The sequence below is a fragment of the Camelus bactrianus genome, chromosome 4 (assembly GCF_048773025.1).
Source record: "Camelus bactrianus isolate YW-2024 breed Bactrian camel chromosome 4, ASM4877302v1, whole genome shotgun sequence".
NCBI lineage: Eukaryota > Metazoa > Chordata > Mammalia > Artiodactyla > Camelidae > Camelus > Camelus bactrianus.
This window is the reverse complement of record NC_133542.1, coordinates 74100690-74115908: the sequence shown is the minus strand read 5'-3', so window position 1 is coordinate 74115908 and position 15219 is coordinate 74100690. Positions and strand designations below refer to the sequence as shown.

At 40.3% G+C, this 15219-nt stretch overlaps 1 protein-coding gene across 5 annotated transcripts in view; it reads left to right on the top strand.

Annotated features, from left to right (window-relative positions):
• SETX (senataxin) overlaps positions 1–15219 on the top strand; it is a 65654-nt gene that overhangs the window by 37806 nt on the left and 12629 nt on the right. For 4 of the 5 annotated variants that reach the window (XM_074362454.1, XM_074362452.1, XM_074362453.1 and 1 more), the window contains exons 14-21: positions 695–862; positions 1403–1553; positions 6393–6494; positions 6711–6826; positions 8581–8652; positions 10416–10565; positions 11694–11801; positions 14708–14895. In XM_074362454.1, the coding sequence (XP_074218555.1) occupies positions 695–862; positions 1403–1553; positions 6393–6494; positions 6711–6826; positions 8581–8652; positions 10416–10565; positions 11694–11801; positions 14708–14895 (1055 nt within the window). Of the gene's footprint in view, positions 1–694; positions 863–1402; positions 1554–6392; positions 6495–6710; positions 6827–8580; positions 8653–10415; positions 10598–11693; positions 11802–14707; positions 14896–15219 lie in introns of those variants that run through there. The other variant, XM_074362456.1, reaches the window with a different exon arrangement.

Below are 15219 nucleotides of genomic sequence, written 5' to 3'. Positions count from 1 at the left end.
GGTATGAAGATGAAGTTGTCATTTTGTGTGAACTCATATTTCTCATTGTAAGAGTTGTGTGTAAGATCCAGGAAGTTAACACAGAGTTAACACAGAGACAGGCACAAGGAAAGTAGTGCTTTTTGGACATCTGCTGTGTGTTAGGGTTTTCATGTGAGTTATTTCACCCAATTCTCACCCTTTTTAGGAATCCTAGACTTAATATATGACAAACACTGAAGCTCAGAGTTAGGAATTTAGAGATCTAGCTTGTGAATGAAACTGAGGTATAGACTCAAATCTGACCCAAAATCTATCTTCCTTCTACTATATCAGCTGTGTTAGTAAGAAAGAAAGTCTTGGAATGTTTTTTCTTTTACTGCGCAAGAAGAGAATTGACTAAAATGGGAAGAAACAGGAATAAATAGAAGAAAACTACGTAACAGTTTGTGATCATCTCTATAAGAATGTCAAATAAAAATACAGTTGTATTTGTAGGTGAACCGGAGCCTACAGACACTCATAATAAGTAACTTTATTTCCAGTAGTGAAAGTGGTTCTTAGATTAAAGGTCATTTTGGGGTCTGGACTGATCATAACCAGAGCTTCTGTCTGATAAAGATAAGGTGAAATTCAAACAGATGTTTTCCATTATCTCCCTCTCCTGCGCCGCTGCAGGAGGAACAACTCATTCTCACTAATGTCTTTTGTATAGATCGCCTACTTAAGAGATTTCAACGAAGACCAAAAGAAAGCAATAGAAACTGCGTATGCCATGGTGAGACACTCCCCATCGGTTGCCAAGATCTGTCTGATTCATGGACCGCCTGGCACAGGAAAATCAAAAACCATTGTCGGTCTCCTGTACCGCTTGCTGACAGAGGTAGAGTCCGTGTGAGGGCATCAGTGCTGTCACTGAGTACTTCCTTTTGCTTCACTTGAATTAACTAACATTTACATGAGTACGAAAGTGCCTTTTCTCCTTCAATTTTGTGTATCTTTCTGATGTTGTGTGGAATTGTATCAGATAAAAGGGCGGCACAGGTGGAGAAGGTTATCAAATAAAAAGAGCAGAAAACGTTGTCTTGTGTGAAACTAATCCTAAGGGCTAGGATGGTGGTCTCCTGGCTTTATTGGAGGTCACGTCTAACACCAGGAAACCATCTTCATCTACATTTTGGTTGGATTGAGTGTTGAGTAAAATAAGTGGGTAGTAAGATAAGACTGAGGGAAGTTACGGTAACGTTCTGTGCTAGAGTAATTTTCTAGTATCAGTTGAAGATACGGGCGCTTTTATTTACTTTTAACTATTTGTAAGGGGAACTTTGAATATACATGGAAGTAGCGGGTATAGCACTGCAGAATAGTGCTCACCAGTGTTTGTTTGTTTGTTTGTTTGTTTGGTGGCAAATTGTGGGACCAGAGGAGGGGACACTCAGATGAAAACTCCAATGCCAAGATCAAACAAAACCGTGTCCTTGTGTGCGCGCCTTCCAATGCAGCTGTTGATGAACTCATGAAAAAAATCATCCTCGAATTCAAAGAAAAATGTAAAGACAAGAAGAATCCTTTGGGTATGATACTAACATGGGCTTTTAATTTGTTTTTGCTTTTGTTTGCAGTGTTTAGCGTGGGCAGCTTTGAATGACAAAGTGCAGGCCAATTCTGGTGGCCATTTCCACTTAAGGCTATGGACCACGTGTACTCACTGATTCGCTCAGCGAACATTACTGAGCATTTATTCTGTGCCAGGCACTGCATAAGTACTGAGGTTTCGACAGTGAAACCTTCAAAGCGTCAGCCTGATGAGGAAGTGGGTGGGCAGTTAAGTGCAAGGGTGCGAGCTGCATAACAGGGGTGAAGTGTGGGCTCTCTGCAACACCTAGAGCAGCCCTTGATTCCGTCGTGTGGTGGCCAGGTGAGGCTTTACAGAGGAAATGATGTCTGCGATGAAGCTTGAGGAACGAGTTAGGAGTCAGCCATTGCACGTGGGGTGGGGGCGGGGGAGCTCTAGTAGACGTTACTATAAACAAAAAGGAGCAGAAGCAAGAGAACCTCAGTTCAGTGTAACTAGAATTAGAACAAGCTCCATGAAGGCAGAGTTTTTTTAAATTTGTCCACTGCAGTAACCCCAGTGCTTAAAACAGTGCCTGGCACTCGGCTGGGCTGAGTAGATACTTAGTGACTCAAAAGCGGGAGCAGTCATGGCTTATGGTTGCTGAGCGCTCCTTGTGTGTCAGTCATCTCAGAGTGATCCTGTGAGCCCGGTAACAACTGCCCTCACTGTCTGCGTTTTATAGGAGGACAAACTGAAGAGTTGAGGTGGAAAACATACATAGGGATAACTTTTTTCAGTACAGTTGACAGACGGTGAAACGCATTACCACGGGTGATTTCGGGTGCTCGAGTGAAGATGTGAGAGAATTTCTGTGTACTTAACGTTAGCACTCACTCTCACGCCTCCCGTTCTGAGTGGTGTGGTTGCAGCTCTGTATTAGACGATTCTTCCAAGCACGTATGTCTTGTCTTCCGTAACCATGTTCTGTTTTCCTTGAGCATACTTTAGTTAGGATTGGATTGGGCTGCAAATAATAGAGATTCCAAATAGTGGCTTAAATATGGTAGACGCTTCTTTCTTTCTTACTCAGAACCCAGAGATGGGCAGCTGAGGCATGGGACTGGTATGATGACTCTGCTTCAGAGAGTCTTCAGAGACTGGGGTCCTTTCATCTTGTTTCTCCACCACGTGTGACCTCTGTTCCTTAGTGCACCTCATGGTCAGAAATGGCTGCTCCAGCTCCAGTAATCACATGCATTGAGTATAAGTAAAAGACGAAGAAAGGGGCAAAGGGACTAGCCATACTTTAAGAAAAGTTTCTAGACCCTGCCAGAAACACCTCTGCTTATTTCCTTTTGGCCAGAACTTACTCCCATGGCCACACCCACTGGTGTGAGAGGCTGGGACATGTCACCTTTCTTCTGAGGGATCACACACGTTTGTCCTTTTACTACATGTGCTTTACCTGCATATAAAATTCATTTGCTGTTGAAACTTACATTATCAACCTGCAACTTTTTTACTCACCGTGTTTGTGAGATTTATGATTTTATGTATCGCTATATATTGATATAGTCTTTCATATTAACTGCTATAAGGTATTTCATTGTATGAGTGCACAGTTTGCTCCTTATCTATTGATAGAATTTTTTTTCCTGTTTTTTGTTATTTCAAACTGTATTGCAGTGAGCGTTCCTACACTTGTGCATGTTTCTCCACTGCGGGTGTGAAAACATTCACTACGCTGAATAAATGAATTGTGTGTTGCAGACAGTTAAAGGGAGCGCACTGAAGTCAGGGTTCTCACTCGTGTCTATTGTGTGTTCGTGCAGCCTTCTAGGGCAGTGCTTTTCAAACTATGGCTTGTGACCTGTTAGTGGATTGTCAGATCAGTTTAGGGACACCAGAACCAGCACAGTTAAACAAGGTAAAGTAGAACAGAAGAGAACAGAAAAGATCAGAGTCTGGGTAGTGTGAGGGGTTAGTACTGTTTTGTGAAACCTGTTTTACTGGGGAGGTGTGTGAGTGTACTGGCTTTCAATGTGAAGTGTACTTCAACTATAGTTCAAGGTCAGAAGAGTTTATAAAGACACTGGTCTGTATACCTGGAAGTGAAAATGTTGGGTTGAAGGATTTGTGCATCCTCAGTTTTCTAGATAGTGCCAAATTCTTCTTGAAAGTGGTTGTATCAAATTGCACGCCCAAGAACAGTCTTTGTGGGGGGGGGGTGCAGTATTCACTCCCCACCTCTGACTGAAGGAGGGGGATAAGTGCTTCTGCAGGTGTGTGTTGACCACACGACAAGGCCGGGACTTGGACTGGGCCAGCAAGCGTCCAGGTTGGAGTTTTATTTTAGTTTTTTGGTTAGAAAACAGTGTCTGACAGTAAAGAAAGCTTTTTTCTTCTTTTTCAGTACTTTTAGTTGTTTTTTTTTTCCGGAGGGGGGTAATTATGTTTGTTTGTTTGTTTATCTATTTTTAGAGGAGGCACTGGGGATTGAACCCAGGACCCTGTGCATGCCGAGCATGCGCTCTACCACTTGAGCTATACCCTCCCCCTTCAGTACTTTTATTTCCACCTCTTTTCACTACTTCCAGTGGTCCTGGGTGTCCTTTAAAAGGAAATGCCTCAGACATCTAACCGTTAAGTTTGATGTTTGTTTTTGGAGTTTGGTGTGTCCCCTTTATCGGGTTAAAGAAGTTCCCTTCTCATTAAGAGTTTTTTAATGAATTGGTATTGAATTTTATTGCATGCATTTTTTTATCCGTTGAAATAGTAATGAAGCTTGTTTTTAACCTGTTAAAGGTGATAAATTACAGTGCTTTTCTAATGTTACGATATCTTTGATTCCTAGAATAAGGTCACCTTGGTTGTGTATAATTTTTTTTTTAACACATTGCTGGATTGCTGATGTTTTATGCAGGATTTTTAAAATGAATATTCATAAATGAGGCCAGCCTGTAATTTTTCTTTGTCATATCTTTGTTTGGTTTTAGTATTGAAGTTATGCAGACTTTAAAAATGAAGTTATTCAGATATTTATTTGGAATATTTTGTATGAGACAGAATACCTGTTCTTGGAAGGGTAATTTGTTTTTAGTGTTGTTTTGTTTGGGGAGTTTTTGTTTTGGTGGGGTTTTTTTCTTTTTTTGTCTGTTTTTTTGACAGATGGCTAAGTTTCTATCTGCTGTCTAAATGTAGTTATTCTTGGTCTGTTCAAGGTTTCTAGACTTGAGTGAGTTTTGCTAATTCGTATTTTTCAAGAAGAATTTTCACTTTATCTTAGGTTTTCAAAAACACTGGTATAAAGTTCATTATTCCCATTTTAAAAATCTCAGCTATTTTGGTTGAGTCACCTTTGTCATTCTCTGTATTACATGTTTAGTCTCTAAATCCACATGTGGCATGGGCCCACGGTGAGGGAGTCTAGAAGAAAATTACTTCTTTCCCAGCTAAGCCCAGGCCAAGGTCGAGCCCCGTCTTTTCCACCCCTCCACTCCTTCCAGGCCCCTTTGCTTTCTAATCCAGGTCTAATCCAGGTCCCCATTATAAAATTTCTGTATCTTTCTTGGATGGTAGCTTTGCCACTATAGACATTTGTCAAACTATGGAACTAAAAATTTTTTAATCTGTGCATTTTATTATGTATAAATTGAAGAACAGCTAAGCACCTAGACAGTGAGCAGCCATCACCCCCTTCCCTCAGGGGAGGCCACAGCATTTCAGGGGCTTTCAGCACTGGTTTTCAGCTTTCTCTTTGTTTTTGGCCCCTAGGAATTTCTCGTACATTCTTAGGAGCTCACCCTGCAATTTAAAGGATGTCTGTTTTAATTTCTGGAGCAGTTTTAGGTGTTTATAGTGAGTGAGTTTCCAAATAATCTCATGTACCTCCTGGTAGAAACACAAGTTAGCAGTTTTGAAACTTTCAAGTAAATGTTGGCCAGAGAAGATGGCTTCAGATTTAGAAAAATGAGCTGAACTAGGAACAAAAACATGTGTAGACAACTGTATAGTAAGTCATTTATTCATTCATTTGTTCAACACATATTTATTGTACTTCTTACCTGCCAGCTGCTGGACTAGGCAGTGACCAAAACAAAACCCTGTTCGTAAGGGACTTGGATTCAGGGGAGGAGGTAGACAGTAGCAAGCATGTGATGTGTCAGGCTGGGGTACGTCTGCGTGATGACTGTAGTCTAATTCAGCGATGCAGTGAGAGGTTTTTAGATTAAGTAATATTAGCTGAAATTTGCTAATCTAAAATTAAAATGTGTTTAGTAAACCAGTTAAAAGGGGATGATGTTGACAGTTTTGGAATTGCCATACTCCAGAATTTCCAGCATCTAATGTCCCTTAGATCCTGGAGTGGCATTATGATGTAGAGCAGAGATTCAGAAACTTGGTTCTGAGTATTCTGCAGAAAAGGATGTGATGGTCAAGATTCAGTTTTAGAAATCCACACGTATATTAATAAATAAAAGTCTTTATTTTTGAAATAACCTATGGTTAAGAAATCTGTTTTATTTTAACCCTCCATTTCCCAGATAAATTTTACTATGGAGTGTTGTATAGAACATAGTTTGAGAAACAATAGAATCTCAACTCTGCAACGTACTGTTTATGCAACCTCACTAGCTTTTATTAGGTAGAAATAAGTCCTTGCTTTATAACGTTGTTCTGAATAATATCTAAAATAATGTGTAGGAAGCCTCTAGTATAGTTTCAGGTGTCTGGTTGATTAATAGTTCATGTTAGCAGCCTTCTCTGATACTTAATATACTTGCTTAGAAATAGATATTATGTGCAGAGATTGGCAGTGTTCTTATTAATGTCTAAGTGTGACTTTTATCAACAGGAAACTGTGGAGATATAAATTTAGTACGTCTGGGTCCAGAGAAGTCTATTAATAATGAGGTCCTAAAATTCAGTTTGGACAGCCAAGTTAACCACCGAATGAGTAAGTACTGAGTCAGGTACCTGCTAATGTTACCTCTGTTTTCTTACGTGTGGTCGAAAATGGCCTGGGCATTAAAGGTAATTTGGAGACCCTAGAAACAATCTAGGAGACCCTCGAAACTAGCTTTGGAAACTAGTGTTTCTTCTCACTGTGTGTGCACGTGTGTGTGTGTTGAAATTAGCATATCATTCATCTCCCCCCCCCCTTTTGTTTTAGAAAAAGAGTTACCTTCCCATGTTCAGGAGATGCACAGAAGGAAGGAATATCTAGACCGTCAGCTGGATGAGCTTTCCCGCCGGCGTGCGTTGTGCCGAGGGGGGCGGGAAGTACAGGTATCTAAATGCTTCTTGGTCAGTGTTTTTAAATAACTCATAGATAAAGTAGTTGATGAGTATTTGATACCATTCTTTCATTGTGGAATAGCATAATTTGTGTATAAAAATGTATGCAAAAATTGTGTCTTACATCAGGAGTTACAAACTTTTCTTGAAAAGGACAAGATGGTAAGTATCTTAGACTTTGCAGGCTATGTGGAGTCTGTTTCAACCACTCAGCTCTCCTCTTGAAGCGTGAAAACAGTGATTCATAATCTGTAAACAGGGGTGTGGCTGTGTTCCGATAAAACTTTATGAAAACAGATGAGTTGAGTTTAGCCCGCAGGCTCAGTTGGCTGTTGCTTGCCTTATCTGAAAGCCATACTAATTTTGTTAGGTATCTTTCAGTTGCAAGTTAAAAACCCAATTCAACTTAAGTTGTACCAAAAGGAAATTAACTGGTTCATGTACCTGGGGAATCTGGAAGTGGATTAATTTTTCAGCATGGCTGGATCCAGAGGCTCAAATGATGTCATTTCTCCACCCCTTGATTTTTCCCGTGAGTCATCCATTTTTTCTCCTGCGTCCACCATCCCAGCTTAGAAAAACTGTCTGAAGAGGTCTCTCTCCCAGTATCCATGCATCAGTTTTAACAAAGGACTCTGATTAGTCCCTGGAGGATGCAAGCAGGTCTAATCCCTATTTTTAAGGGAATGAGTGCTGTGATTTACCAGGCCTGTATTAAATGCCTATTCCTGTGACCAGAGGAATGACTGGGGAGCAATTGATAACCTCATTTGACCTCCTAGATGAGTGGAGGGTTGGATGCTAAGCAGACAGACAGAGCATACCTGCAGTACATGGGACAGAACTGAATCTTTACAGAGTGTTAAGAATGTGTCAACAAAAGGTTCATGCTGTACAGTGCAGGGAACTGTATTCAATATCTTGTAGTACCTTATGGTGAAAAAGAATATGAAAATCAATATGTTTGTGTGAGGTGATACCTCATTGTAGTTTTGATTTGCATTTCTCTTAATTAGCGATACTGAGCATCTTATGTGCCTATTGGCCTTCTGTATGTCTTCATTGGAGAAATGTCTGTTTAGGTCTTCTGCCTAGTTTTTGATTGGGTTGTTTGTGGGGGTTTTTTGTTGTTGTTGTTACTGAGTTGTATTCACAGGTCTTGAAGGAAGTACAAGGCATGCCTTATGACAGGGAGGCCAGACAGAGTGCGGACAGAGAGAGGCAGGACCTGGGCGCACGCCTTTGTTAGAGCCCATGGGTGGAGTGCTTTAGGGTTCCCGGGCTGAGGCTGGATTGGTCAGCTTTAACCAAAAGAGCAGGAGTTTGGTGAGCTGCTTGGAGGGCCTTATCTAAGGAAGGTCTTTTCTAAGGGGCATGTAAGGGGAAGGCGTGAAAGGCAGGGGAGACTAGATCACAAGAGCATGCATTTGCTTGTGACTCTGCGTGCTGCTGTCTGGGGCCTAACTGAGCTTGAAGAGGCTGGCGTCATTTTAAGGTCTCCGCAGGCCGCTCGTCCAGAGTGGCTGCCAGGGCAGCGACAGCATGGAGCGGCTTGGCTGAGCGCTGACGTGCGGCAGCACAGGAGCGTCACATCAGGACTTCACTGGTACAGAGAGAGGCACCGGCTGAGTAAGCTTTTCGTTAATAAAGTATAGGCACACCCTTTAGAAATGCGAGGCAGTCTGTTGGAAAGCATTTTAAAATGCTTAGTTTGATTCTAATGATGGCATTCTGATTTTTTCCAGAGGCAAGAATTAGATGAAAAAATTGTCGAAGTTTCAAAAGAAAGGCAGGAACTTGCTTCTAAAATTAAAGAGGTAAGTAGTTAACCTGTAACATTTTCCCTGTTCTTCTTTTTCTTTCTTTCCTTTTTTTTTTTTTAATTATGAACTGGTTCAGACAACCTATGGTCTTTTCTCAATTACATTTTAAAATTTTTTATTATGAAAAATTTCAAACATATACAAAAGTGGAGAAAATGGTGTAATTACAGATATGTTTAAACAGGTTTTTTTTTAAGCCTGATAGTGAATTCTTATTACTGCCTGAGATTTCTAAGAAAGAGGTGATTATAAAATTTTCCTTTTCTAGGTCTGGCTGAATGTTTCTAAAACTCCTGTCTACTGAACTGCTCTGCTTCTCCCCTCCCCGCACAATTGTGTTATTTATCTTCAGATTAATAATTAATGAAACTAGGTTTGTAGGTTTTCTCTGTTAAAAAGAAAAAGAAAACACTTGTCTGAATTCAAGTAGGATTTGGCACAAGAAAATACAAGTACCTTGCTCTCAATTTTTGGGTGAAATCATGAACTCTTTTTTTCTTGTTTTTTATCATAAGAATCCTTCTATAATATGTATAACTTTTTCCCCAGTATTCTTTGGATATAAAAATGTCAACTGAGATTTAGAGTGGTGATGCTAGGATGAGCCAGGTGTATACCCTCACCACCAGAATGCAGCCCTAATAAAATGAATCCAGAGTCAGGGAGAGGGGTTGATATCCACTGGTAATGGTATTTGTATTTTTGCCCTGAGATTTTTTCTCTTGAGCACATTATTAGCCTTCTCTGTGTGGCTGAATAAACATAGTTAAATTTAATGCATATTTTCATTAGCAGTTTGTTTATTTAAATTAAAAATTACATGGGAAGCTTTTTATTGAAATTTTAAACTGAGCCCAAAATTAATTTTCCTAAATTCAAGCACAGTGTCCGTGTCTACAGGTATTGTGAGTTTTGCTGCTCACCACATTGTTCTGTGGGCCATTCAGTTAGTTGTCCTTGGCAGTTTCACTCATTAGATGGCTGACGGGGAGTACGTGACAGTGCTTCAGCGTGTCAGCACTGGAAGACTGCAGGCACCACCCTCTTCCTAAAGCTCACGTACAGCCTCGGAGTCCGTGGTTGAATATCTCATGTGTTCAGGGATATTTCACTGCTACTTTTCAGGAGCAGGAATAGGCAAACCAGATCTCTGATGAGAAAACTAGTTTATTAATTTGAACACTAAACAGTATACATTGTGAGGTGTCATTCACGCTGTCAGTCTCCATCACAGTTTATGCTACTACATGTGTAGACCAGGGTGGTTTTTCTTACTGTGGGAGTAGAATGCTCATCAGTTTCACAGGCATTTTTGTTAGTACTAGCCTTATTTAAAAAAAAAGAACATTGTTACGTACTTAAAAACTCAGGAAAAGGTGTGTTGAAGCTTAGTTCTGATCCTGGTTTCATGCAGGTGAGTGCTTCATAACTCAGTAGAATTATTTAATCTCATTCTGATACCTTCCCACATAAGAATTGTAATCTACTTTGACCAAATTAAATCTTGAATGAATTTTTCTAAATGTGCTTAAATCATGTTCTAAGATTAGACTCCACTGCAAAGCACAGTGTTCTTTCTGGTGACTTCTGATTATCTTGAATGCTTCTGCTGTTTTCTAGATTTGAGGTTCCCCCCAGCATTTATTAGATACAATTCTGTCACATAATAAATAGTGGGTGTTTTATAATGAAAAATAGGCCTGTTGTAGTCAAGAGTGTATATACAACTGAATGTTGATTAACTTCTATTTTGTTAGGTTCAAGGACGCCCACAGAAAACACAGAGCATCATCATTTTGGAGTCCCACATCATCTGCTGCACGCTGAGTACGAGCGGTGGTTTACTGCTCGAGTCTGCTTTTCGTGGCCAAGGGGGTGTCCCCTTCAGTTGTGTCATTGTCGATGAGGTCAGTGAGCAGTCGGCCTGGTGCTGTAAAGAGTAAGTCTTAGGCGAAGAGTGGCGGCCGGGGTGTTGACAGCGTGGTCTTTCTGCATCTGGTTTTCCCTGCCGTTGCATGCGTATCCTCTTACGTTGAAATACGCTTCTGCTGACCCGCCACGGTAAAAACTGCTTTTCCAGCATTAGGATTATGGACTCAAGGTGTCCCTCCCAAGGATTATCGTGCTCCTGCTTGAAATATCTCTGGTTACCTTTTTAGGCATTTTTTTTCTTTTGATTAAAGACAGATTAATTTAGGGAGATACATACTGCATAAAGTGTAGGCTTTTCAAAGGGCAAGAAGAAGGCAAGGAAAGAGGCGTGGAAGTTGGGTGCTCAGATTAAAGTAAAAGTGGGTGCACAGTCCTGAGACAGAGTGTGGGCCATCTCTGAAGAGGAGGGAGCGAAAAAGGCTTGAAGCATTTTTAATATAACTTTGGACAGCTCTGAGCCACCATATTTTCATCCTTTATTCCTAGTTTATTCACTGAGCAAACATGTACTGGTTATTTACTGTTTGCCAGAACATAGGGCCCAGAAGACAAAAGAGACGGAAAATGAGGTACAGAGAACCAACCCACCCAGGAGATCTAAGCTCCAGGATTCACCAAAATGAAGGAACAGCAAAGGTGGAAGTGATGAAATAATTGAAGGAGATGTCATTGAACTGAGAAGAAGCTTGAGTCTTACAGTTGAAGAGGCCTAGAGAGGAGCAAGGAAGAAGGCAGGGGGTGGGGGCTGGGACACACACAGACACGCACTCCCCTCAGGCACGTGCCCGCCCAGCAGGAGGAAGGAGTGCAGACCTGGGACGCTGCGAGGCCTGCTGGCTTAGGGCTGGTTCCCAAGTGGTAGTGGCACCCGAGTGGTGGCTGACTCCAGAACGTAGGTGTGAATTTTTTTCAGTGTTTAGAATATTTTTGTTGTTTGTTTTACTTTCTAACTAAAGAAAATCCTTATTTTTGATATTTGGTGCAGAAGGAGAATGTGTGGCACTTTTCCTGAATGATTAGAATTCTTATGTATTAGACTCTACATGGATAAATAAATAGCAGATAATTAAGAATATGCCTCCATCCTATACTTTGTTACCCAGGCTGGGCAGTCTTGTGAAGTTGAAACGCTTACTCCACTCATCCATCGTTGCAACAAGCTTATCCTTGTAGGAGATCCTAAGCAGCTCCCTCCCACAGTCATCTCTATGGTAAGTTTTTTCATATTCAGATTGCTTTACTGTGGAAGGGGCTTTTTTTGGATTTTGAGAGGATAGGCGTCTTTCTTGGATCATCATCTCTCACTTGCAGGGGAAGACAGGGAATGGCTGAGAATAGAGAGCCACTGTTTGGAGCCTTAATAGTGAAAGTCTCTGGAAATGTTCCTTTGTTGATAATTGTGCTTTTGTGTGTGTGTGACAGGAGCAGAGTACATGTTAGAGAGCAGAAGTCTAGGAAGACGGCGTTCCACACACAGTGGGCTGTTCCTTTGACAGAGGCGGCGTGCAGCTCTTCTAAGGGCTGTACCTGAATTATTTTAATAACATAAACTCCAAAACATTAATAAAAGAAAAACTTTAAAAGCAGGGAGAAGAATCTCAACTTTCTGATTTATATTTAAATATGTGCAAATTTGAGGAAAACATTGTAAAGAGAAATGATTTTTAGAATAAGATTTCCAATTTTAGAATTCTGTATCCTAGAGTGCAAGAAAGTGTGTCCCTCACTCCTCTGAAAGGGATGGGAAAGGAAGAGAGACTGTGAGCTCTGCTGCTGGGGTGGTGAGCACGGAGACTGTGGTCCACTCCACTGCACTTTTTTAATCTCACTAAAGATGGCCTCTAGAAACACACGGCAGAATGAGGATTCAGATATTTTGGGTAATCTCCATAGGTCTAGACCATGGTTTTAAAATTTAATAAAACTTGAACATTTTACTAATACAGGTTGTTTGTACAAATATATAGAGTAGTGGCTGCATGAACGATCCCAGAGGACAGATCATTTTCACAGCATTTCTGTTCAGTGATGGAATGAACGCATGTTGTTTTTGTTACTGTTTTTGACTTTGGAATCACTGGAAAATGACAGTGCAGCTCTTTGCCGTCTAAGCACGCATTCGTGGCCATGAGGGCGTAGCCTGGGGGCCCCTCCATCTCTGGGTGAAAACTTGTCCAGAGGGAAGGGCTGCTGCAGGTGACTCTGCTCACAGAGAATCAGGAGGGGCCAGCTCTGTACTGCCTTCCTTGAATAACACAGTGTTTAAAAAGTTTCCTGATTTGACTTCTTGAAGGGCCCAGCATGTAGTGAAAATGATTTGTTGACGGGCCTTAACTTTACTGCCTACTTGGTGATTGATTAAGAACAGCAGAAATGAGAAAAATCCATTTGGGTTTTTTTTTTTTAATTGCAAAAAATGGTACAGTTTTATTGGGGAAATTTCAGAAGAGAATTCCGAAGTTAAATTTCATGCCTTTCAAACCACCTATTTCCAGGGATAATTACAGTGAACAGTTTAGTGAGTATTTGAACAGTTTGTGGACATGTGTGTGCTCACTTTTTTTCAGTCTGTGTTTATTGAATGTCAGCATAATTCAGGCACTGTTTTAAGATCTGGGGTATGACAGTGATGAAAACAGACAAAAATCCCTGCCTTCACAAAGTTGACGTTCTGTTGGGTAACAGACAGTAAATAAGTTATTAAAAGATAGTTTGTCAGGGGGATCGGTGTAGCTCCATCATAGGGCACATGCTTAGCATGCACTAGGTATCCTGGGTTCAATCCCCGGTACCTCCATTAAATAAGTAAATAAATAATGCCTCCATGAAACAGACAAATTACCCCCCCAAAATACAATTAAAGACAGTATGCATATCAGGTATGTATACATTTGTGTATAGATAGGGTGTGACCTTGTTTAAAGGTGGCAGAATCAGTCTGTGCCAGATTGCCTTTTGTCCGATCAATGAATAGATCAGGAATATTCTTCCATGTCAGAACATAAAAATCTCCATCGTTTTGTAAGATGGACCCAGTTTTTTTCTGGAAGATGCCTTACCTCATATAAGCCGTTTTATTTTTCTCCAAGTGTGGAGAAAATGAGGTTTTGGCTAACTTGAATAGATAAACTTTCAGGAGTATAGATGAAATTGCCAAATGTCTACTAATAATATTTATTCTGTTTCGTTACACAAACCTATTTAAAATCACGTATATAAATACCATAAGAAGTAATGCCTTGTTTTCCCCACTCTGATAATTTATGAAACAAGTTTATTAAAACTTTGCACATAAATCTTTTTTTTTTTTGCACATAAATCTTAAATGCTCATGTCTTCATTATCACTCATGAAGATTCCATCATCTTAGTGGGTTTTCTTGAGCATATTTTTGCTTCTAGATTATACAAGATACAGTACTTTCTGAATCTTGATGTGATGTTGACATTGAAAAGCATATCCCAAGGCACAACTGATAACATTAAGACGATTTCCTTCGTCAGTTAAGTCACTTTTTCAGATTGTAGATTGTGACCCTTTATTGGATTTATAAAATCAGCTTAGTAAGTTGTCTATCTCCTCCACTAGAATGTAAGTTCTGTGACACTTTATCTTGTTCACTTTAGCAGTCTCAGCACTGCAAATTTTAGATGATCGATTTATATTGGAAGGATGGATGAAGAAATTGGTCTCTAAAAGGCTCATTTACCATAAGATTCATTACTGGTTGTGAGAACGTGTCCCAGAAGTAATTGTTGAAATCTGCATTACAATTCTTTGCTTCTTTTATCATTGGTTCTTTCAGGTGACCTCTGTTAGCACCAAAATAGCTACAGTTGTGGTGACTCACAAGATCACATCTCCTTCATAAGCAGTTTGTGGGTTTTCTAAATAAAGAGAAAATGCCTCAACTTTTCTATTGACATCTTCATGGCTTTTCAGGGCTGGAGTCAGAATCACCATCTTTCTCTGAACCTTTGGTTGTTGGTAGTGACACCTTGTACATTTTAGATGTACCTTTCCCCTGTGCTAGTTTTAGAGCTCAGTAATCATCTTCATAATAAGTGGGAAAAGTACAAATGAGCTCTTGGAGAGTATGCTTTCTTTCCTCTCTCAGAAGGCACAGGAGTATGGCTATGACCAGTCGATGATGGCCCGCTTCTACAAGCTGCTGGAGGAGAGCGTGGAGCACAACATGGTGGGCAGGCTGCCCGTGCTGCAGCTGACCGTTCAGTACAGGATGCATCCAGACATATGTCTCTTCCCGTCTAATTATGTTTATAACAGAAACTTGAAGACAAACAGGTGGGTTCTAGTCCTTGCATTCTAGCTTGTTCTATTTGTAAGTTTAGCTGCTTTAGGAAGAACAGCTCTTATACTATATTCTTAAGTCTTGTTATGAAAAACATAAAGGTTTAATAATTTTAATTATAATAGTATGTTGACTGCAGCAAATGCAGATAAACAAAAAAGAAGGGGAGAAAAACCAACCCCTATTTATTTATATTACCCAGAAATAATCACTGGTAACGTTTTGAAAGTGCCGAATCCTGATCCCTAGACCAGCAGAGAACTGTTGACATTTTAGTACCTCTCCTTCTAGTCCTTGTATGATGCGTGTCTTTTCTC